A 25,358-nucleotide genomic window follows, 5' to 3' on the forward strand; every position below is an offset into this window, starting at 1 on the left:
CAATACTTCCTTATGGAGAAGACATACATAGTAAAACCTATAAAGGAAAGAAAAAAGTGGGCCGGATAACTTTATAGAAAAGAAACCATGGTCTCAAGTTATGGGCTGAAAAACTGCATCCTCTTTACTTCTGATTTTGGAATACATTTTCAGTTTCATAAGATAGGAAAATAAAAAAAAAATTATCTCAGGCAATACAAGTTCCGACGAATATCACAAGATAGCAAGCACTAAAATTTTAGAGAATTTGAAATGCTGAAAGGAACTCCTATAATTCAATCATCTTTTCCTCAGCAATAGCAAATTATAACAGCAAATTAGAGAAAGTTTGATAAGGCTGAAAACAACATTGAAATTTTATACCTTCTATTATGTTCATGAAGTAAAGCACTACAGAACTACTCAGAGACACCAAAGCAATAATGTAAAATTTCAGGTTTTTTGTTGTTGAAACTCACTTTATTTTTAAAAAAACAGTCATGAACAATAAATTACAATCATTTCCCCCTTTTATAAATTCTTCATAAAATATATTTGACAATTTTAAAAGAAAATTTCAAAAGTTGCTTTCATTTTTGAAGTGCTGATGACTTTTTTTGACCATTTTGTCATGCTGGTGAATTATTTTGTAGCTGCTACAATAGTCTGATAAACATTTTACAATTAAAAACAACAAAGAGGAAAAACAGACCAGCAGAAAGAACTATTCAGTGTGCTATTTATCTGACACTTAACACTTACTTCATCATAATGACAAAGTATCCCTTAGCACCAAAAAATCTACAGGAACCCCATCTTTCTAAGTGACAACTAGTGCAAAATAACATTCTAGGAACTAACTGTACAATCCCATATTTTAACTGGCCACAGCTGCCTATAAGCTTATTTGAAATATTTGGTCTTTTTTCAATTAAGACAAATTTCATAAAACACTATTAACCATGGCAAGAGACTCTATGAAGAATAATTACTTATTGAGTACCTATTATGGGCAAAGCACTGTACATGAATCATTGCTTTCATTTTTCTTCTAGCAAATGTCCAGGAATTTTCAAGTATCACTAATCACCTTTTATTTCTCACCTTTGGATGGAAAAGACCTGTGGCTATATGCCATTTTAAAATTGTCATTTTATCAACTGACCTTTAGTGCCGAGCACATAGTAGGTACTTAATAAATACCTCCTGACTGAAAGAACAAATAGACAAAGAATTTACTATCATTTTGCTTGGTATCATAGGCTATTTTAGAATACAAAGACTTGAGAAAATTCCAGAAGAAACTTTCTGATCACTTCATACCTTTACCACCAATGAAAAGAAAGAATTCCATTTCACAGGTAAAATCTTTCAAAATAAATAATAGTCAACTCTTTTAAATGGGGCAGAACAGAAAACTATGTACTTAGGAAACCATGGCTCCAAGCACATAGATATTTGAAGAGCAAGTGAAGTACTGGCATACTATCACCTGAATCATCACGAATCTCCATCATGTTATTGACAGACATTATAATGATGCTCTTTCCTTCCAATAACTCAATCCCCTTGGTCAGATACATGTTATACTAATTTGGTGATCCAGAGGGTTAATTACTCTGAGGCTCCAGTATACTGTTCCACCTCTGACTTATCTTGAAAGTGATGTTTAAAGTTGGTTTTTTTTTTTCATTTTAAAAGGCTTTATTTCAATAAAACCTTTCAGCCCAAGTTTTAAACTTCTGGATCAAGTAACATATAGTTCAGAAATTTCATGTACTCCAATTTCTTTGTGCTTTTTCACCTTCTATAGTCCCCTGAACACATTTTGAGGAAAAATTATGATGGCAATATTACAAAAGTTGCGGAAGTTCAAAAAAGTTTAGACTATGCAAACTATTATTTCTATATTCTATTTTTTTCCACTTTTAACCAAAGATTCCAGTGCTTTATAAAGATTAACCTAGATACAATTATTTTAATGTCTCTCTAACCTTATAGGCTAATGTTCTGTTTTAGGGAAACCTTCTTTCCTTAGATTTTAAGTAACTGCATTTACAGAAAAACAAACTGGAAACAACCATGTAGGGTTAAAATCAAACTGACTTCAAGAAGAATAATAGTCTAGTGGTTTCGACATGGACCATAGCAAGTGATTGTATAAAATCTATAACTTTTCTACTTGATATAGTTGATGCCACAATATATTATCCATTTGCCAAACTGTATAGGTATCATCTCCCACTTTAGGAAAAGGTGGTCAACATTTAACCATATCACTACCATTACTGTGTCAAATTAGACAAAACAGCATTAGTGCCAAAATGAATGGAATTCCAGTGATGAACAAGAGACCCTTTTAGGACAGGCAATATGAAGGGAGAGCTTATTTGGTTTCTTCAATTTTATGTTGAGGCTTAGACAAAGTCTTAAAATAAAAAAATTAATATATCAAGTACTATAGTACACATACATATATATCAAAGTTTTCAGAAACAGAAGAATCCTGTGTTCAGATTTGTATCAGATTGCAGATGCTCAAGTGCAGACATGTCCCAATGCAGTGGTTTGATTGGTTAATTGAATGCTTGGTTACCTAAAACAGGTATGACTGAAACATCAAGGTCCTTGCTAACCTGCTACCACACAAGTGCATGGCTAATGCTACTCTTGCAGCTATAGGGCACTGGAGAGCTCAAACATACTTCAGCAGCTTTGGATCCCTTAATTTCATTTATGTTTAATCAGATTATTTTAGACTCTCCAAAATGATGCCTTTAAAAAAAAGCTGTATAATATTACCAAAAAAAAAAAAAAAAGGTAGTATGATTTTGAGGGAAGGACAGGGTAAAAGATGAGAGAAGGTTCTTTTATTTTTCATCACTGATCTCACCAGCAATTCTCAAAAACCCAAACCTACATTAAATAATTTAAACAGAAGTGGCATTTTCTTCATATGGAATGCAAAATGCACACATTCACATACTTACATATACATAAATATATACATATATGTTTCCTTTACAAAGCTTCAAAGGTTGCATTACCAGCACGCAAACCTCTTCTTCCATGGAAATTCCTAATACTGACAAGGAATGTCTAAATTACGTAGAGACATATTTCCAGAAAACTGGACTCTCTTCTTGGCTCTTATTTTTCTGCCAAACTTCTACCAATGATCATTTTTAAGAAATTTACACCTACATTGGTAATACACATTTAAAACATACTAACAAAATGGCCAGCTTGGACTTAAGAAAAAATGAGGAAAAAAAAACACCCCACAATAAACTCTAAACCCTTAGAAGGTGGAGTTTAGCTTTTTATATTCCTTTTCAGCCACATTATGTTGCATCACTGTTAAAAGAGAAGCAGCATACCATCCAAGATGTTTGCAAATAATATATGTGTCACGTTTCCCAGCTGCTATCTTTAAATGCAATTTGTACTAATCTGAGTTCTAGTTCAAAAGCATCTGGACGATCCTGAGGGTTTGCAGCCAGCATTTCCTTAATCAGTTGTTTCATTCGCCCATTCATAGACTTTTTCTTCACAGGAATGAGAAGTTCCATTTTGGGATTTTCCAGAAGCGCCTCCCCAACAGGCACAATCTCAGTTCCTTGTTTTACATAACTCCCCAAGAGTTCCTTCTTTGTCTCTGTGTCTATGAATGTGATCCTTTCCAGCATTGCCCAGATGATAATCCCCAGAGCGAAGATGTCAGCTTTTGCTGTGTAATGTCCCTCCCATACTTCAGGAGCCATGTAGAAATCTGTTCCACAAGCTGTGGAAAGGAAACACTTGTTTACACTGACAGGTTCTTCTGGGTTCTGCCCAGAGGCTGAACAAACTTTACTCAGGCCAAAATCAGCCACTTTCAGTGTAGGTTCCAAGTCACTGGTATCCAATCTGCTTTGAGAAATCAAGATGTTATCAGGTTTAAGATCTCGGTGGATGATCTGGTTTTTATGCAAGAAAGCCAGGGCACTGCTCAGCTGAAGCATGAAGCTGGTGTTAGTTTTACGATTGGGTTTCCTAGACAACAGATACTCATTCATATCTCCTCCGTCACAAAAATCCATCACAAACCACAAGTAATAGGCGCTTCTGGGATCAAAGGCAATTTCTCCTTTTAATGAAGTCTCTACAAGCTATAAGAAGGGAAAAAATCAGATTATAATCATTTGCACAGTTTATACAATTCACCTATAGAAAAAAAGTAACTGGTTAAGTTAGTCTCCTATTTTAAGTGGAAATTCCATGAATATTTTATTTGGTCAGTACTTTCATATGTGCATTTTATTTTAAACTTCAATACTTCAAACCGTCAATTTGTTCCTCATTGGTATACAATAAATCTCCGAGTCAAGAGGTAAAAACTTATTTAAAAATAGCTTTACTTTGAAAAGTGTCCAACTGGCTGTACATTTTCTGCATGTGTCAATGGAGCTGAACTTAGCTAACAGCTTCATGAAAAGATCAAAGTTTCAACAGCTAGATCTAGGAGACTGCCAGCTGGAATATAAATATCAATTACAAAATTCTATTAAATGAAACTGCATGAAATATTTTTGCTCATTTCACATATACTATCAACATAATCTGGGAAATTGAGAGAAAAATGAACATGGGACAACTAGTTATTATAGAAATAAAGTGCCCCTGTAGTTACTGATTAAAAAAAAACCTGACATCATTACTTCCCATACTTCTGTAGGCAGAATGCAAATATGTTGGCTATCTCTATCAACGGATAGCTTCTAAAAATCAATTTATAAAAATATTTGCATTTTGATATAAATTCAAAATCTGAGTTTGTATATTTCTTTGATACAAGCTGAAAATCTAGAAATCAATGTTTTACTTATCATTATCTAATTATAACCCTGTTATTACCTGAAGTTCATGAATATTAATTACTTCTCTGAACATGAACTATACCACTCTAAAATACAGGCATATAGTGCTTTGAAAGCATTTGTCCTATAATGTCCTCTTCAAACTCATGGGTTTAATAGAAAGTCAGAGAAGCTGAAGAGTCGTTAAAGAGTGAGTGAACTGCTAATTTTACATTAAAAATCTACTGGTACTTCCTCTTGTCGTTTTGGCGGGCAGAAACAAAGAACACCTCTCTATGCCCTCTCCCCCAATGGTAAACAGCAATAATTGCAATGGTTTGCAGATATCTTTTTTGCATGCATTTTCCTTGTTGCATGTATTTGCCAGTGAGGCAGAAAATGAAAGATTAGAAAGGTACAGGTCATTCATTTACTAGGTGCACTGTTGCTAAATATGCTGAGATTAACAACCAGTACCATTACTCTTTATTTCCTCTTTTTTGTCTTTACTCTCAAAAGCAAACTTCCTAAATAGCTTTGACCAATGTAGTCCCAGCATTCAAGAATGATTTAGAGCAGCTTTGTGGCATTAGGGACTGGTGCTCTTATGAGAATCTAATGCCTGATGATCTAAGGTGGAGCTGAGGTGGTGATGCTAGTGCTGGGGAGGCTGCAAATGCAGATGAAGCTTCCCTAGGCCACAGCTCATCTCCGTCTGTGCGGCCTGGTTTCTAACAGGCCACCGATGGTACCCCCTGGTTTAGAGTAAGGCCAGAGCCATGTAGTAAATATTTTAGGGTTGACAAGACACACAGGGTCTCTCTGTTCCATATTCTTCCCTTTTAAACTCTTTAACAAAATGTAAAAACTATTTTTAGCATCCAGGCGATACAAAAACTGGCATAGGGCTATAGTTTGAGGCCCTCTAGTTGAGAGCTATGGCAATATAGAGCCCAATCTGCTCACTTTCACATGTAGAAGATGTCAGCCATGAGTTTTCTTGCCTAGAGTTCTTCAATAGCTTCTCTATTCTCTTAGGATATAGTATAAGCTCTTTAACAGGGGCTAAGGGATGTGTGCTCTGACTCTTATTGATCTTTCTAGCCTTGTCTAAAACAACTCTCCCTGTATACTAAAGTCTCACTAACTTCTTTCGATTCTTATAATGCTTCATGCTTTTTGCTTTAAGATATTTGTATATACAGTTCTTTCTGCCTGGGAAGTTTTCTTATCTGCCTAACTCCTCTTTACCCTACAAGTTTTAATTGAAACAGTTCATAATTTCTGAACCCCAGGATTATACCAGGTTCCCTATTATATGCTCCTATACCATCCTGTACTTCTCACTTACGACACTTATCACAGTATGCAGATTGGCCACTAAGTTCCTGTGCTTGAGATTGTGTCCTCTGTTATTTGTTTCACATTTTCTTCTAGGTGAGGTGTTTAGCTATCAGGAACTGATTTAATGATTCCAACTGACAACAAGGAAGTATCTGGAAAAACATGGGAGAAAAATAAAAATTTGTATAAAGAATGGAGAAAACCATGCATAGGAACTCTGTGGTCACACCAAAGATTTGTCTGTCTTTACTAGATGTAAATTTAGAGAAGGCGCTTGCTAAATGTGTTAATGAATGTCTAGTTAGCTAAACAGATCCATAGAAAAGACAATTTTAATAGAGCTAAGTAGTACTGAATACTTCCTATATGCCAAGTATTATATCCGCATCACCTTTAATTTTGACAACTTTCATGGAAGGTAGAAATTATTATACCTATTTTACATATGAAGATACAGATGCTGGGAAAAGTTGGGTTATTTATCAATGGTCGTACACCTAGCAAAAAGTGTCACAAGTCAAACACAGGTCTATCAGATTTTAAAAGATGAAAGAGGTTACTAAACATAAAGGTGCTTTAGATTTTTCAAAAATCACTGAATCGAGTCTGGAAGCACTTACAACATAAAGCCTTGAAAGAATAGCTAATGCCTAGTTACCATAAAGATTGCTTGATCTGGAACTCAAGCATACCACCAGCACTAAGTCATATGTTTAAATGTCTTTCTGAAAAAGATTATGCATCTTAGTCTCCAAAATTCAATGCAAAGTTCAGCAAGGTTCTATACACATATAAGAGGAAATGTGGTAAGAATGTTTCTGCTATTTTTTGTCAGTGCAATTTATAAAATTAGCACTTTTAGAAAAGTAAACAAATCAGATGGACAAAATAGTTGTGTTTTATATTCAGGATATAGCAAGTTAAACTGCAATATAAATTAGATTTTCAAGATTGATATTTGTTCGCTAATGAAACTTGTAGGTTCCTAATTACAGATTAATGTGTTTGTTTTCTTTGTTGTTCCTAGTATGTAAGCTTTTGTTGCTTTAAAAACAGACTTTTGTACCCTGATGGTAAATTCTGAATTTAGACATGCTCATGGAAAGCTGTTTCCTTTTCCAAGAATGACTGCGCTTAAGAGATTTTGCTCTGGCCTATAGCTATGTCTTAAGTATCTTTTTTCTTCAGTGAGTATAGAATTAGAGATTTTGAATTATTGCAGAAACTAACCTAAAAAAAACCAACCTTTTCTCTTTTCCTACGTTAATAGTTCTCCCAGGTCTATAAAAGAGTAACTTGAAGGCAAAAGAGTAATTTGGAGGCTAGGAAAGCACAAGTTTTGCTGTCAGTCCTATGTTTAGCTACCAATTCTGCTACTTGCTAGCTACATTACTGGATAAATTCATTATCTATTCTAAGCCTCAGTTTCTTCATTTGTAATGGTGATAATAATAGTACTTTCCTCATAGGATTGTTCTGAGCAACTGCCTTTAAAGCACTTAGCACAGAACAAAGAACTAAGTAGGAACCCAAATGTTAGCTTTTAGCATGTTAATAATATTCAGGTGCTAAGCCACATCATGAAAATTAAGCAGGATTGTATGGTTAAGAAACCATACAACCCTTTAAAACAGCAGAGGTTTATGTTCAAACCAATGAATTATAAAGAACGCCCAATTACTTATGGGTTTTGCTATTGGTTGTGGAGTGTTTCCTTTTCTTCTGTCTTCAGTTCCAAAGAAAATGATTTCAAATAAGTGAATTTATTAAGACTCTAGTCTTGATCACTTCTCTAGCTTCTATGTTGCCCCAATCCTATGCAGATTGGCAAGTATCATGGCCTAACAGGTGGCTTATGTTATTTTTAGGTATTTGCATCACAGGTTTAAATAAAACCTTGTTTTAAAGCAAACATCTACTTAATTCTCCTAACTGTATAAGCACCTGCATTTAAAAGTAGTTCATTTGATTCTTTCATTCCTCTTCTTGCTCACCAATGTTGTGTTTAAATCATTTCTGTATCCCATTCAACCACACGTACCTGTAAATAAAGGGAAGAATTAGAGCCGTGGGACATCTTTTGCACCATCCCATCCTTTTGTAGGATGCATTCCTCCAAGTGAATCACATTTGGATGTTGGCTCTTGATACTGCTTAGTGCCCAGAATTCACGCAGGGCTAGTTCAACATTCTCAGGTGCATGGCATCGAATTTTCTTCACTGCCACCCGTGCAGAGGTCTTTCTGATGACTGCTTCATACACAACACCGTAGCTACCTCGGCCTACCTCCCGTATTAGATCGTACTTTGGCTGGCTGCTCACCATCTTCAAAGTCAAGGTTTCTGGAAAAATCAACAAAATGCTCTGTTGAAATCAAGCATGCTTCCTGGCTTGTATTTCTTCTTATGCATGATTTAGTTATCAACTGTTTCGCTGTTTGTAGTGCATGGAAGATATTTGCTGTACCTTGGGCAAATCTAAATATTCTAATAATAACAGTAAAGCAGCTAACATTTATGTAGTATTTACCATGTATCAGGAACTGTTCTAAGCACTTTATAATACTAAATTCATTTAATCCTCATAACAATGTCATGAAGTAGATGTTATGGTCATTTTATAGATGAGGAAACTAAAGTATGGAGAGTATAAGCAACAGACCCAGGTCAAACAGCTAGTAACTGGTTGACCTGGGATTTGAAACCAGGCCATCTGGCTCTGACATCCATAATTTTAACCACTACACTACACTGCTTCTTACACAAACTGCTTCAAAATGTCACTGTTAAAAATAAACCAAAAAATTCAACATTCTTTACTGATCACAAAAAACACAAAATTCCCACTTATCCTTAAAGCTGACACACACATAAAAGGTCACGAAACAGCAAAAACAAAAACAAAACCCTTCACAGTTGGAAATACAAACACCTGGCTCATGCTTAGGGACTGAAAGTGAACCAGATCACATATAGAACTGAAAATGTGTAGTTGCTTTTATTATTTAGAAGTAAACAGTCAAAACGCATATGTTCCTTTTATGTTACTTCTTTACTTCTTGCAAACTAAATGGAAATAAAGTTTGTGAAGAAAGTGTCCCTTTAAAAATAAAGCTACTTAGAATATGGTTACCTTTTTGTTGTTAACAATAGCTATTTAGATCTAGGTCATTTTTGCCAACAAAAACTGTCCTACGTATCAAGGGGCTCTCTTTGTTTGAGGAAACAAAAAACTACTGACCCTTGAGCCTGAAAAGTTGGGAACAGCTCCTTTAAGTCCATAGGATCGATTTAATAAAGAAAATGAAAGCTTCTGAGATTTCTTCCTAGTCCTACTTCCTCAGATTGGACACTCACCCTTCAAATTCCTACTGTATTTTATACTGCCTGATTTCCTGACCCAGAAGCCTCTGCCCTAGCTACACAGTAGACTTTCTTTTCCGCTCTCCGTGGATTGCCAATTACTGTCCATCTCAAAATGCCCTGTGTCTTTGAAGCTGTCCCATATCCCCAGACGAAAGAGCACCTGAATACGGGGGAGGGAGGGTGTTAATGAAATCTTTGCGTTCCGGGATCAAAACAGCACGGTGATGCATCCTGGTCGAACCTCTGTGATTTAGGCCGGCATTTCCCGGGGCCTCACGCCGGTGCTAATCCAGCGCTCGGACGCGGGCCGGCCAGGCCGGACACCTGCTGGTGCCCGGGAAGGCCAGTCCTGGGCAGAGGTGTTGCCCAACGCGGCGGCTCAGGGCCCCGCTCATTGGCCAAGTATCAGGCCCTCCCCCTCCTCAGCTGCGTACGGACGAAACCCGGAGGGGATCCTTCCCAGGCCCTTCACCCCCAGGGGCCAGTCCGTGGCTGCCCCAACCCCTCCGGGCTGGCGGCTGAGGGCCGGGGCCTAGGGAGGAGGCCACGGGCTTAAAGTAAGAGGCAGCAGCTGGGGCCGGTGGCCCGAGGGGTGCGGGCCGAAGGTCTGAGGAGCGTGAGGCCTTCCCCAGGATGACTACGCTGACAGGTCTGTGACAGGCCCCCTGAGGAGGGAGGTACATGCAGGGCCCTCGGCTCTGCAGCAGGGTCTCTCTGCCAGACCCAAGGGCCAGATTTACCTCAGGGTAGCCGCCGCCACTTCTCCCTCTCACGGGCTCTGCAGGCCGCCATTATCGGACAGCTCGCGCCTCCGCCGCCGCAGCCTCCAGTCAGAGGCCGGCGCGCGCCCCCGTGGTGCGCGGACACACCCCCTTACGCCCCGCGGCCCCGCCCCCCTCCGGCTTTCCGTAGCGCGAGCCGGAACGCCCAGCGCCGTCCCTATAGCGCGCGCATGGCACTCCGCGCTGGCCGCCTTCCCGCTCCCTTGGCTTCCAGGAGCCGGGAGTCGCCGAAGGTGTGCGCGCTTCGGCGCGCACCACTTGTGTCCCTCCTCTCAGGGGTGGCACTGCCCGGGAGCGAGGAAGCCACTCCATTCTCGGGGCTCGGTCGTGCTCCAGCCGCAGAGGGCGCGCAAGGCCTGCGGCCCCGGGGCTGGTCTGCAGCAGCAGCTCCGGGCGCGGTGGGGGGTGCGGGAGACCAGCGCGGCCGCCCCTTTCCCTGTCAACCTACCGAGCTGCGGGCAGGTGCGCGGGGGTCTCTGGGGTAGGACGCCTGGCGCATCTTCTTCGGCACGAGCCCAGGGTGCGTGCGAAACGCGGAGCTCTTCCGCGGGCCCGCAGGGAGGCGCGGCGGGAGCTGGGAGGCTTGGCGTCCGCCCCGCCGGGAGGGAGGCTGCACCTTTTGTCAGAGTCACTGAGCCATATTTGCGGGCGGTGCAGTTGCCGAGGCGGCGGCGGCGCGGGGCTGGGTGCGATCATCTGGGAAGACGCCGTCCCCTGCCCCGCCGGCGCGGTGGTATCTCCCTTAAAGAAGCCGGCACGTCATTGTTCCCGGGCCGTGGTCGCGGGGGGTCGAGGGCGCCCCGTCCAGCGTGAGGAGGAAGGGGCGCTGGCGCCTGCACCTGACCGCTGCCACCCGTGCAGGTCCTGCCCAGCGCCCGCAGTCGCGGGCTCGTGGACAGTAGGGATCCAGCCGGCGCGCGGCGAGCGGCGGCTGTCGGAGTGGGTCAGGGCCTGGCTTGACAGCGAACACAGCAGTTTCTTTAGGGGCCCGACCGTCAACTCGAGTCGTTGGGCCACCGGACAGCCGTCAGTCAGATCCCAGGAAACATTCTCTTGACAGCCAGCCGGTGACTGTCAGTTACTCAGAGACCAGGACCAATCGGTCATTCAGTTACCCAGATCAGTAAGCATCTACCAGAAACGTCCATTCCTTCACCGATTTATTCTGCACCTACTATTTGCTAGTAAGGTGGTTGTTCCTCCTCCTAGTGCTGTATAAGGCATGATGTACAAAGAATCCCTGTCACTGCTTTCAAGGATCGACTAAATACCCATTTTCTGTTCTCCGTTTATCAGTCTTTTCTCGAGTCTGGAACTGGATTAGGTCTTTGTATAAATGATCTCGCCTAATCCTAACCAAACTCTATCTACAAGGGCAGGCTTTATTATTAACTCTTTTAACAAGTGAAACAGATCTCTGACTTCTTTGACCGAAAGGTGTCTGGATTTTTGGTGGGGGTTCCTTGCCTTGATTACCCACTCCCCTAGTGTAACACCTCCCGCTACGCCCCAAAAGACTGCTCAATGATCTGTTCAAACTTGTGTCCTGAGTGCCATGTACCAGTCATCACCTTTCTGCTGGGAATAGGAGGTCTGCCAAGGCTTGGTTTCTGCTCTTGAAAGTAGAAGGGGAATATGGAAGGCTTTGTGTAGATAGCTGATCAATTACCGGTGTGAGTAATTGATCAGAATCGGGGAGGGGTATCTCTGGGTCAGAGGAGGCTTTTCCTTTAGTCTCAGTCCTTAAATATAGGAGTCCTTCCTTTTCAAGCTGGGTGCAGAACTGAGACTTGAAATCCACTCCCCCCTAATTCCCAAAGATAGGCTGATTGTGAAGTCTGTGAGGTGGATTCAGGTTTGTGGAGCCTGAAGCTTAAACAATTTGAGGTGTCCTCTTTCGGAAAGAGATTACAAAATGGCCTGGTGAACACATTGCTAGAGCCTTTGAAAGGGTCTGTGTGAGGGACTCTGAAGCTTCGTTAGCTTTGAAAGAGTCTGCGTGAGGGCAAATCTGCCCCTGCATAATGTAATGTAATAATTACATTATGTCATCATTTGTTTGCCCATAGGCCTTCTCCTACCAGATTGAGAGTTCCTGGGACTCTTGAGAAGGGAACCTTGTCTGTGATTCATCTCTGCAGCCTTCTCTATATGGTACCAAAATACACCTGAGGATAGTATTTTCAGGTGCAATAATGCATCACTGAGGATAGTAATACATTGCTGGTGGGAAGGCAAAATGATATAACTCTAACTAGGGAAATTTGGCAATATATAGCCACATTACATGTGTTTTCACTCTTTCACCCAGTCATCCTAGGTCAAATCCTTAAATTCCAGGAATCTATCCTAGTGATATATTGGCAAAAATACAAAAAGTTGTATGCACAAGGCTATTCATTATGGTATTATTTCTATAGCAGAAGATTGGAAACTGCTCACGTGTCAAAGAACTGGCTGAATGAATTATAGTAAGATGTAGTGCAATGCAGCTGTAAAAAGAAGTGGAAGCTTTCTTATATATAGTAAAAAACAATATGGAATGATGTCTATAGTTAAGTGAAATAAGCAGTGTGTATAATATTGTTTATAATATGCTAACTTCTGTGTAAGTGGGAAATATAAATACACATTAATAGCCTTTATTTAAAAGTTAAAGAAAAAATGGAAGAAGAATAAACCCCAATCTTCTAAAAATGGTTTACCATCTCGGTTGGTAGGAGCAGGGATGGAAATGAGACTTCTGTGAATGTACTTTATTATATAGTTACTATTTTGGAACTTTGTAAATATTTTTCATATGTATAAGACAAAGTTCAATAAAAAAATAGTCCATAAAAATTAAAAACAAATAGAAACAAATGAACCATCTCTATGTCAGATCAGTGATATAACTACACAGAGAAAATAATTCCAAGTGGCTTTATAAGTATTTTGACTGTCTCCCTAATAGGATGTAGTCTAAGGATAGCTAGAACTGCAAAGAAATACTAAATTGCATTTATTAGACTTACTGTTAGTAGTAATATTGATATTGCTATTTGGAAACCGATATATTTTAGGATAAAGCAAATAATGGCATTAGGAATCACAATTTTCAAAGTATGAGGAAAAGTGTTTACAGGTATTAAAGATGTTTAGGATAATCTTAGATCTGAGTTAGATAGTGGAACTATGTATTTTTCTCTTAAAATATGTATTTTCTAGTTTTGCTTAGAAGCAATGACCAACCTAGTAGTAATGAAAACCCTTAGTGTACAGAGTTGTCCTCTAAAAACAATTTTCCAGCTAAAAAAAAATTAAAAATTAGAGAAAATTGAGGCTAATTTGATAAATGGCTGATTTCTGATATGGAACAGGAAAGATAAGCTTGGGTCGTTTTGTGCCTGGAAGCCAGGAAAGCTATCAGACTACTGGGGTCATGTAACAATGACTGAGGAACCAATAGAAAGGGACCTCCACTGGCCAAAGATAGGACAGTTTTAAGCATTAAGAGAAAAATGGCTCCAATAGATTACAACATAAAATATATAAAAATCCATTAATAGTGATACTTAAGGAAAACAACACATTTGTTACCATTGGAGTTTTATAGGGAATCAACTGATTACTCTGAACATTGATAAATAAAGGGAAGTAATCAGACATTCTCCTGGTCTTTCCTTAATGGATTCTATTCCAGGTAATCACATATATAGGAAAAGATTGTATTTTTAAAGTTTAGATATAATTGACAATAGTTTCAGGTGTATAACAATGATTTGAAATAAGTATATACTGTGAAATGATCACAATAAGGCTAACATCCATCACAAGAAAATTTATTTTTTATAGAATTCCAACTAATAAATGCAGAAGAAATGATAGCATTAGAAAAGCACGATTTTACAAACCTTAATGAAATACTATCTAGGCAGTGGTCACAAAATGCTAAAACAATTGGGTAAAAAATGTTTGGGGAATTTTGTAATGGAGAGCTTAGGCTGACATTGCCTAAACCAACTGGCCAGTCTTAAAATCACTGAGGGATACAGTGCTCTCCATGGAATATTCTTGCCTGAAAAAAATCAGCCTACTCAAGCCAAGATCTAATTACCAGTTTACCAGAAATATGGGGGACAGGCAGTCACCACGAACAATCAGCCAAACTAAAAATGTGAGACATTCTACAGGGCAAGTGCCCTGGTTTCCCTAACAGATTCATGGCATGAAAATAAAAAGGGAAGATAGAATATTAAATCATAAAACTCAAGACTACCAAATGCAAAAACCTTATTTGGATTCTGATTCAAGTCAGCCCCCTGTCAAATATGATATGATCAGGGCAAATTTAATATGAACTGATAGATTAAATTAAGGAATTACTGTCATTTTTTTCATTCGGTTTGATAATGATATAATGCTTGTAGAAATAAAAGCCGATTTTTATTAGAGCTGCACAGTGACGTATTATGGATAAAGTGAAGTGAGGTCTGGGATATGCTTTAAAATACTCCACAGGCAGCATAGCAAACAGAGAGAGAAAGATTGGCAAAATGTTGGTAGTTGTTGAAACCTGGTGATGTTAACATGGGGTTTGTTATACTATTCTACTTTTGTCTACGTTTGAATTTTCCATAATACAAAGTTAAGACAACCATGCTCAAAAAATGAATTGATAGTCTAGAATAGGTGGGAACTTGGATACATCAATCCTGCCCTCTGGTGGTAGATTCTATTAGTGCAACTGCTGTACCAGCCTAAGCAGATCTGAATTCCCAGACCTGTGTCTAGAGTCACTTCATTTATAAATCTCACAAGAACTCCCACGGAATGGATAGTATTAGCATACTATGAATTTTACAGCTGAGTAAACAGACTTACAGGGACTCAGTAACTTAAGTTTCTAGTAAACCAGTGATGGAACCAAGATTCTATGTTCTAAGCTGCATAAATTGGTGTTTCTGTACCTTCCTTTTCCTATCCAAACAAAGGATCACATGGGAAGAAGCAAGTGGAGATGCCCCTAATCAGAATGGGTCCACAGGAAGTAGGTCATCAGGGAGCAATTTTCACCTATGAATTAAAGATAAGTAAATTTAAATAGGTAATATAAATATAAGTAAAAATAGGTAATATTCGTATTACGTACTGTGTCAAGCAGGAGTGCAAAGTACTGCTTATGCATGATCTTATTTATTCTGGCCAGTTATCCCGTGAGGTACATAGTCTTATGTGACCACGAATCTGATTATCCTTCTGATGATCTTTTCTTGTAGGCAGGGGTGGCTCTGTTCTTTTAGAGGAATCTCCATCATGCCACTTCAACATATAGTTAAGTCAGTGGTTCTCAAATGGGACAATTTTGCTTCTCAGAGGACATTTGTCACTATCTGGAGACATTTTTGGTTATCACAACTAGAAAGTGCTACAGATATCCAGTAGGTAGAGACCAAAGATGCTCCTAAACAGGAAAGTCTCCACAACAAAGCATTATCCTGTTCAAAATGTCGATGGTGTGGAAATTGAGAATCCCTGATCAAGTAACAATAGTGGACTTGCTATGCAAACACAGCTTCAAGTCAAGTCTTTTTGTCCCTTTTCTCACCAGATTGCTGGCCCTAAATTCCTCCTTTGTAGAAATTCTGGAGGCATCACTGATGCTTTGTCAGAGACCAGTACCTTCTGAAGTCATCTCACCCTGGGCCAGCCACAGGGCATTATCAGAATGCTACCAGATTATTAAAGGTGACTTGCCATAGCAGGGAGCGTCCCCACCAGTGTTCCCTCCCTACTCCCTCCCAAGTTGGGGGATCCTCCAACCCCATCTCTGGTGGAGAAACTCCTTTAAGGAAAGTGCCTGCTCTGGCACCACCAACATGCGGTGTGACCTTGAGAAAGTCTCCCAGTTCTGGGCCTTAATTTTCCCATCTGCATAATGAGGGGTCTGACCAGCTCATCTCTAAGGATCCTCCCAGCCCTGACTCTTATTCTTTGACCTTATACCTCCACTCTGCTTGTACTAAGGAGACTAAAATGTTTTTTTTATTATCCAGCCCCCAGTTAAGTGATTTAGGGGCCCAAGAAAGTCATGCGCCAGGTACAACTTTAGCTGTTTGGTCTTTGGATGGGTCCTAGTTGTCTCCTAGGTAAGGACTGAGAACAGCAGGAACAACTGGTTGTTTAGACCCAGCTCCACATCCCCTGCCCTTGGCACCAAGTGTGTCTGATGTGGCAGGGGGCGGGGGGTGGGGTGGGGAGGAGGGTGATGTCCCTATCTGAGAGTCACAGTAGATGAGGAGTTGAGGGCTGCAAGACAAGATTCCAGGAGCTTCCTGAACTGAGGTTTTACTCAGCTCCCCAGTGGGTACTGAGATGTTGAAGCTTATGCTGCCTCTGACCCTTCCGGATGTTGCATGTTACGAGGGCAGAAATCCAACTCAAACTGATTTAAAGGGAAGGATTGGCACGTGTGCCTGAGAAGAATGGAGATGGAAGGACTAGCTTCAGGAAAGGTTGATTAAGCAGCTCCCATATCATCAAAGACTCAGCTTCCTCTGTTTTACCCTCCATGGTGCTGGTTTCATCTTAACTCAGGCTCCTCTCATGGGCCCAGAGAGGTCAGCAGTTCTCCTGGGTATTCAGCCTCACCAGTTTACATCTCACAAGAATGAGAAAGTCAATTTCTCTATTCCCCAAGCAGTCCTGGAATTGAGTCTTTTTGGACCCAATTGGCTCATCTAGGGTTGACTAAGTTCAATGTCCTGGAGGTTGGGGTTTACTAAGTGGCTTAAATCCAGAGGCTGGGGAACAGCTAGCAAGTATCCATTACTACATATATCCCCCTACCCCCAACAGAGCCAGCTATTCCCTGGCACATGGTAGGCACTTTATTCATTAACTCAACAGCTATTTAGTGAGTTCCTGCTATGTGCAAGAAATTGTGCTAGATGCTGGTGAGAAAGCAGTGAACAAGGCCCCTGCCTTCTTGGTCCTCATAGTCTAGTAGGGGAGACACCTCAACAGGCAGAGACAGTGCAGCGTGATTAGTGCCAGAAGGGTCTGCATTAGCCCAGAAGAGGGGACCCTAAACTGTTCTCACATGAAGGGAGATGAGAGGTCAGGGAAAGCTTTTGAAAGGAAGTGGCATTTAAATTGAGGCTTGAGGGTCAAAATGAAACACTCGGACACTTCTTCAAATTGACATCCTTTGAATATTTGGTCAATAGTTATTTAGAGCAGGACTGAGCGTTGTTTGGGGACAGAGCAGAGAAGGAAGCCCCAGGTACAGCAGTGAATGTTACTTAGGCTTGCCCCTGACCTCCCATCCCCAAAGCCTTACCTACACTTTCCTTCCAACAGGATACAGAACCTCCCGAGGAGTGCTGGTTCATACAAATGTTCTTCGACATGCGTAGGAGCCTAGGAGCGAGGCACTGAGCCAGGTACTGGAGAATGTGGCCAGGAGCAAAACATGCAGAGGGTCTGCTCTCACACAGTTTATCTCTTCATTTACTTCCACAAAGTGATTATGGAAATAGACACATAAAATGCAATTGTGGAAAGTGCTGTGAAGAAATAGCTCTAGGAGCCACGAGACTTGGTAGTAGGCAGGGAGTGGAGGTAGGATGGGTCGTTTGGGTCATGGAAGGGCTCTCCGAGCGTGTGACATTTATGCTAAGAAATAACTGATAAGTAGTAACCAGCCAAGTCAGCCATGGAGGGAAGAGCATCCTAGGTTGAGGGAACGTATGTGCCTAGCTGCTCTACCGAAGACTGAGCTGGAAGTTTATATCAGGAGCTGGGGGAAGGCAACAGAGGGAGGACGGTCTTAGGAAGCTCCATTGTGGCCACAGGTACAAGCCTCGACTCTAGCCCAGCATTATTAATAATAAGACCCATATCTTTCTCTCTCCATCTGTCTGTTTCCCATTTCTATTTCCTAATAGATCCAGATCCCAGCTGAAGTGGCAAGAGGTGTGACGATCAGCCTTAAAACCCCAACAAGGCAGGGGTCAGATCCAGTAGGATCGCGTCGACTGTGTTACGGATTTTGAGATAAAAGTAATGGGTCATTGAAGGTTTTTTTTTTTAATTGTGGGAAAATATACATAACATAAAATTTACTGGTTTAGTCATTTTTAAGTGTATAGTTCGGAGGTGTTAACTATATTGACACTGTCGTGCAACCATCACCACCGTCCATCTCCAAAACTTTTCCATCTTTCCAAATTGAAACTCTGTACCCAACAATAACACCCCATTCACTTTTCCCCTCAACCCCTGGAAACCACTATTCTACTTTCTGTCCCTGTGAATTTGACTATTCTAGGCAACTCATATAAGTGGGACCATAAATATTTATCTTTTTGTGTCTAGCTTATTTCACGTAGCATAATGTCTTAACGGTTCATCTATATTGTAGCAAGTATCGGAATCTCTTTATTTTTAAGGCTGAATAATTTTTCATTTTGTGTATATAGCACATTGCATTTAACCATTCACTGTTGATTTTTGTTTATCCATTCCATCACCAAAGCCGTCCATCACCAAAGGTTTTTAAATAGAGATTTTAAACATAAGCAGATTTCTAGTTTAAAAGGTCACTTTTAGCTATCAGGTGGAGATTGAATCAAGGGTGGGCAGGAGGGATGCCGGGAGGTCAGTTGCAAAGGTCTAGGTGAGCGACGATGGTGATCTGAACTAGGCTGTGGTCAGGCACATGGGGAGAACCAGAATCTTCAAGGGCAGGTGGGAGACTGCACAGCACCTGGGATTTGGAAGTTTGGGGTGAAAAGGACGAATTGTCAAAGAATTCTGGACTGAACCCTGTTTTCCTTAAGGACTCGGAACTGAGGAAGTCCATTGAGTTGAAAGTAAGAGTGCTGTCTCTCCACACCTCAGTGCTTCCTGCGCACCAGCTCTGCTTTCTGGGGAACCCAGACCGAGCCACCAAGAAACTTTCTGATTATAATTTGCCTTTCCCTGCAGCCTTCTAACAGAGAACAGACACACCGATCTTCTGACATGTGAATTGTTTTCTTGACTGTCGGGGACTTCCTAGATTGATAACTGATTTATGATTGAATCAAATTCTATTGGTTGGCTATTGTTAATCCATGATGAAGGGTAAATCCCCTTTTGGTGTCTGCGGGAAGACAGAGTTCTAACATTGTAAAGCTGAGTCCCAAACTCAGGACCAACAGAGGTCCTGTCTTGTGAGTCCTCATGCCAGTTAGATTTCTTGTGGAGACACGCTGCTGTACCACAGTATTATATGCTGAGGATTCTAGCTAAAATGGGTAAGAAGGGAGGTTATTGAGCTGGACTCTAGTTATGTGGTGTGCCCATAGCTTCCTCCTCCCACTGTAGGTGGAGCTATACAAACTATCAGGAAAGCAATCTGTCAGTATTTACCAAGATTCAGTCATCCCACTTCTGAGAATCTAGCCTAAGGAGCTAATTAGAAATAAGGCATTCACTGTAGCACTATTGATAACGATGAGAAACTGAAAGCAAAATAGGTGTCCAACAATATGTCCATAGAATGGAATATACTGCAGCCATTAAAAAGTAGGCATTCTAATGCAATTAGCATTAATATGTTGGCTAGGTAGAGGGTTGGGGAGGGAGGGAGCATTTGGGATCGTTTTACGAACTATATAGATGTCTAACCAATGTACTGTATACGTGAAACTAATTAAAATAATAAATTAATAAAAATAAATAAAAAGTAGGTATTCTCAAAAGAATAGATTCTGTTGTTAAAAAGGTGGAAGTAATCTATGTTGATAGAAGCCAGAAAATTAGCTAGAGGGATGAGGGGTTGTTATTACTGGAGAAGGTGGAGGAATCTTCTGGAGTGATGGAAATATTCTGTATCTTGATCTGGGTGGTAGTTACATAGGTGACTAGATATGTAAAAATCCATTGATGTCCATGCTTCGCATTTCTGCTCTCTACCGCATGTGAACCTTGACGTAAAAGAATGCGTTCTGAAGGCGATGTCGCAACACCCAGTAGACTGTAAACTCCCAGCAGAAGAGATTTGTCTGTTCTGCTGGCTGCTGTATATCCAGAGCCTAGAACCATGCTCAGCACATAGTGGACTCTCAGTAAAAACCTATTGAATGATTATAGAAAATGCCTAGGATAAAATGTTAAATAAAAAAAGTCTCGAAGTTGCACGACTTTTAAGTACGCTGTGATTAAACTGTTGTAAAGATGATGGACAGGAAAAAAATTGAAAGGAAACGGAGTGAAATGGTGTCAGTGGTTGTGCTGAATGGTGGGAAGATAGGAGATGATTTTTTAAAGTTTCCTTGATAAACCTCTTCTTTCCATTCTGTCTGTGATTCTGTATATAACATTATTTAGAAATAGCAGCTGATACTGATCGAGTGCTTATTCTGTGCCAGGGTTTATACTTACAGAAATGTACAGTTTACATTTATTAACTCATTTAATTTTCACAACAACTTCATGAAGTAGGTACTTAGCCCTATTTTACAGATGGGAAACTGAAGGCACAGAGTAGTTAAGGAACCTCACCAAAGCTTCGCAGCCTTAAGTGACCTGGGAGGGAGGCCCAGTGGCAGTTTGGCTCCAGACGCTGCAGGCTTAACCCCTAGAGCACACTGCCCCTCAAAACTAATGTTAAAAGTCTGAATTCGAGGCCTTTGTGACAAGCCCCTGGACAAATAGACCTCTTTGGGCTACTCTCCCTGTGAATGACTGTCTCCTGGGAGGCCCCAAACAGTCAAGCATCTCAAAGGAGTGGAGAGGTGAGTGAGAGCAAGAATCAGAAAAGATGAGCAGAGGGGTCAGGGCCTGCTGCGGGCAGAGACCTGTCTTCCCTGGGCAGTAGCAGATGTTCTGTCACCTGATTCCCCACTCCAGAAGCCTGGGGAGGGCCCCTCTCCCAGGCTGGCCCTGTCCCTGCCCCTTGGGGCTGTCATGAGGCCTGAGCCAACAGGCTGTAGGCCGGGTCCTGCTGTCCACCGGAAAGGCAGCTTCCTGGAAGTTCCTCCCCCGCCCCTGCCCCATCCCAGTCAACTCTGTTCCTGGAAGTTAAAGGAACTGGGCTCGGTGTTGACTGTGGCCCCAGCAGGATGCCGAACTTTGGCTCTCACCACCGACAGGAGGGGTTGGTGCTGCTGGCAGATAGGATTTCAGTTCCTGCAGAGTGGTTCACCTGCTATGTGGTCTGGGGCAAGTTCCTTGTCTTCTCACAAGCCTCAATTTCCTCATATATATATAAAACAGAGACACTAAAAGTACCTGAAGGGGTTGGATGCGACAGTGTGGGCAAAGCATTTGGAACCATGGCCTGGCACCCTACAGCAGTCAAAACAGGGTGGCAATGATGATGATGAGGATTTTTTTTTTAATACTATGATCATTGTTATTATCCTACTTACTACCCTCATGCTCTTCAGGACATGAAATGCTTGGGGAGATGGGCTGAAAAGGCATTCAAATGTCTTTTGACTGCCAGGAGGAAATGCCTCTCTAATCAGCACAAATGAACTCAAAAAGTCTGGAGGCTTTGGCTAGAAATAAATGATAAAGATTTATTTACGGGTCTTAGGGTCTGCATGGGGAAGCACAACTAGGTAATATCCTGCGTGTTCTGAAGAAGAAAGAAAAGCTGAGTTTTTATGGTGAAAAGTACGTTCTTAAGAAGTATCAGTCCTGTGTTCTTAGCCTCTGGATTGTTCTGAGACATAATCACCGTGGATTGTTCTGAGACATAATCTTCTAGATGATGTGGTCTGGATAATGGATGTCAGGCGGTCTGGATACCTTAGTCCTTCAGCGGGTAATCAGAGGGTTATCTGGAGGTTTAATCTATTCCCCAGCATTGACGCAGGACTGGAAAGTTCCAAAATTTAAGTTCCCAGGCTAGTTAAGAATAGAATAATTTCCTCATGCCTCAAACTACTTGATTTTATAATACAGCAGCTTGACTATAGTGATTCCATTTTATTTCTTCTCTCTATTCCTTAGCATATATATCAGAGTTTAATTATTAAAACCCAGCTGGTTCCACCAGCTCTTGGATTTGGCATTCCAGAGATGAGGTGGGAGGTGGAGAGGGTGGGGCTGGGGAGCAGGTGGCTGAGGGCTGGAGGAGACCTTTCCCAGCTTAGAGGCGGCTCTTGGCTGCTGCTCCTGCCAAGACACCCTCCACCTGCAGTCTAGGGTTTGGAAGGTGTGAAATTCCTGCATGAAGTAGAGCTCCTGGCAGTCAATTCTCAGTCCCCTAAGGGCACAGCACAGGTCCTTCCAGGGATCCAGTGCCCAAGTCAGCAGGGCCCCCCAACTGGGTCCCCAGGAGAGACAGAACAACTTGTGGAATCATAGACTGGAATATTGAAGGTAGAAGGGGCTCACCCTCCCCTACTGGCTTAGAGCTCAGCCTCTGGGCTCAGGTAGAACAGGGTGACTGGGAAAATCTGTATCCCTCAGCCTCGGTTTCCTGGGCTATTAACTGGGAATAATAATAAGTTTCATCCCTTCAGTATTATAGAAACATTTTCAGTTGGCTTTTGAAAGAACAAATGAAATGGTTCCTATAAATAAAGCACAGGGCTTAGCGCACAGTCAGTGTCCAATGAAGAGCAGACATTGGACAATCTCTTCCTTTTACACATGACTTTCTTTTTGTTCCTTCCTGTGTGCCTGGTGGCAGAGGTCAAGGAACAAAGATCTTCCAGGAATTTCCCATTCCCACACCTGAGCTAACAAATTATACCAGACAATGCTTCTTTGTTTTCTTATATTGATTTATTTTTTTTAAAAAATTAACCTTTTTTTAGAGTGTTTTTAAGTTCACAGCAAAATTGAGCAGAAAGTAGATTCCCCATATACCCCCTGTCCCTCCACCCCCACAGACCCCCCAACCTTCAACATCTTGCACCAGAGTGGTACATTCCTATGATCCGTGAACCAGCGTTGATGTGTCATTATCTCCTACAGTCCATAGTTTACATTAGGGTTCACTCTGTGCGTATGGTTTTTGACAAGTGGGTAATGACATGTACCTACCAGTAAAGTACCATATAGAACATTTTCACTGCCTTAAAAATTCCCTGTGCTTCACCTGTTAATCTCTCCTTCTCCCCAAACCCCTGGCAGCCACTGAACTTTTTACTGTCTCTGTATTTTTGCCTTTTTCAGAATGTCATGTGGTTGGAATCATTTAGTATGTATGATTGATTGTTTTCAGATTGATTTTTTCCTTCATTTAGTAATATGCCTTTAAATTTCCTTCTTTAAAAGTGCCGAATAATATCCTGTACCATAGTTTACTTATCCATCTACCTACTGAAGGACATCTTGATTACTTCCAAGTTTGGGCAATTATGAATACAGCTGCTATAAACATTCACATGTAGGTTTTTGTGTAAATGTAAGTTTTCAGTTCATTCAGGTAAATACCAAAGAGAACTATTGCTGGACAGTATGGTAAGAATATGTTTAGTTTTGTAAGAAACCGCCAGACTGTCTTCCAAAGTGGCTGTACCATTTTTGCATTCCCATCGGCGATGAATGAGAGTTGCTGTCGCTCCACATCCTTGCCAGCATTTGATCGTCAGTGTGTTGGATTTGGGTCATTCTAATAGGTGTATAGTGGTTTCACATTGTTGTTTTAATTTGCAATTCCCTAATGACATTTGATGTTGAGCATCTTTTCATATGCTTATTTGCCATTTGTATATCTTCTTTGATCAGCTGTTCAGATCTTTTGCCTATGTTTTAATGTTTTCTTTTTTCTTCCTGCTATTAAAAAAAGTTCTCTTGTAGGTATGTCATGTGAATAGTAGAAAGGCTTTTCCTTGCCTGTGCCCTTATCTATGAGGGACGCTACTTTGGCAGGCGTACCAGGCAATGTGGCATCTTGAATGTTCAGTATTGTGGTCCAGAGAGGGAGCATGAGATTGCACAGCCTGTTCACTAAGATGGTACATCTACCTCCCATGCACAGCCTTCACAGTAACCAGAGACCTGTGTTATTTGGTCTGTAGGAGACCCCCGGAATGCTGCTTCTTTTTTCTTGACTTTTAAAAAATTGCAGAAACAATAATGTGACAATAGCAGATATTTTTCAAAAAGGAAAACAATTTAAAAACTGTCCATAAACACTCCACCTCAATAACTGTTTCACTTTTCTTAGAATTTTGTCTGTCTAGCAAAGGTTGGGATAAGCTGTGCACTGGTATTGTAATGGTTATCATCTTAGTTTATCTTGTACTTTTTTATTTTACTTTTTTCCACGTTTTAGTTTTCAAAATGATATTTTAGAATGGCTGCATACTATTCTGTCTGTTCCTTAAAAGTGCCAAGTTCATTGCTGCTCTGGTGGAATGACCTTCCCCGTGGGCTGCCACACAGCCTGTGCCTCCAACTTCATTCAAGTCCCCTCCCCTTGGGAGGCCTTCCCTGAGTGTCTCATCTAAAACAGCCCCCAGATTGCAAGCCTCTGTCCATCCCATTATTTTATTTTATTTTCTCGATGACATTTGTTACTATCAGAAATTATCTTTATTTATTTGTGTCTTTCTTCTTCTGCCAGAACATAAGCTCTATGTGGACAGGGAACTTTTCTATCTTGCTTGCTCTGTATCTCCAGCTTCTACAACAGTGCCTGGCACATAGTAGGTGCTCAATAAACATTTCTTTAATTGGCTTAAGAATTCAGAAGACCACAGTTTTCCAAACTGGTCACTGACTACCCAGTTTTTTAACTTATTCGTTGATGCTGCAATAGATGTCTTGAGGAATCAGTTTCTCAAAGGGCTTGGGAGGGGTTTTTGGCAGAAGACTTGGGTTCTTCTCACACCTCTATCATTTACTAACTTCGTGATGTTGGCCAGTATATTTAACTTCTCTGAATCTAAGTTTTGTTATCTGAAACGAGGGTAATATATATTAGAGCCTACCTCATAGAGTTACTGTAAAGACTGGATAAAAACAATGCACGTAGTGTTTAGCGCAATGCCCATGAAACGAGCAAGTAGCATTAGCCACCCAGTACCAGAACTTTCCAGGTGTTGTCTCATGGAGT

At 41.0% G+C, this 25,358-nt stretch overlaps 2 protein-coding genes across 6 annotated transcripts in view; one reads left to right on the forward strand and one right to left on the reverse strand.

Moving 5' to 3' along the window:
* Positions 1–437: 437 nt before the first annotated feature.
* Positions 438–11,235, reverse strand: PDIK1L (PDLIM1 interacting kinase 1 like). Of its 2 annotated transcripts, none has more exons than XM_015598894.2 (3): positions 10,758–11,235; positions 8,203–8,504; positions 438–4,130 (listed from the first exon to the last, which is right to left on the reverse strand). In XM_015598894.2, exons 2-3 carry the CDS (start codon positions 8,485–8,487, stop codon positions 3,390–3,392), a joined length of 1,026 nt encoding a protein of 341 aa, XP_015454380.1. In that variant the 5' UTR covers positions 8,488–8,504; positions 10,758–11,235; the 3' UTR covers positions 438–3,389. The 2 variants fall into 2 exon arrangements, with proteins under 2 accessions (XP_015454380.1, XP_006924458.1); XM_006924396.3 differs by lacking the exon at positions 10,758–11,235 and adding an exon at positions 10,268–10,399.
* TRIM63 (tripartite motif containing 63) overlaps positions 8,526–25,358 on the forward strand; it is a 42,955-nt gene continuing 26,122 nt past the window's right edge. Inside the window, exons 1-4 of one of the 4 annotated variants that reach the window (XR_003043826.1) lie at positions 8,550–10,176; positions 17,651–17,733; positions 18,238–18,352; positions 19,132–19,903. The gene's annotated coding sequence lies outside the window, so the exon portion shown is untranslated. Of the gene's footprint in view, positions 10,177–10,485; positions 10,772–17,650; positions 17,734–18,237; positions 18,353–19,131; positions 19,904–25,358 lie in introns of those variants that run through there. The other 3 variants (XM_015598888.2, XM_015598889.2, XM_015598891.2) reach the window with 3 other exon arrangements.

The sequence above is a fragment of the Pteropus alecto genome, unplaced genomic scaffold, assembly GCF_000325575.1.
Source record: "Pteropus alecto unplaced genomic scaffold, ASM32557v1 scaffold39, whole genome shotgun sequence".
In the NCBI taxonomy this organism is placed as follows: domain Eukaryota; kingdom Metazoa; phylum Chordata; class Mammalia; order Chiroptera; family Pteropodidae; genus Pteropus; species Pteropus alecto.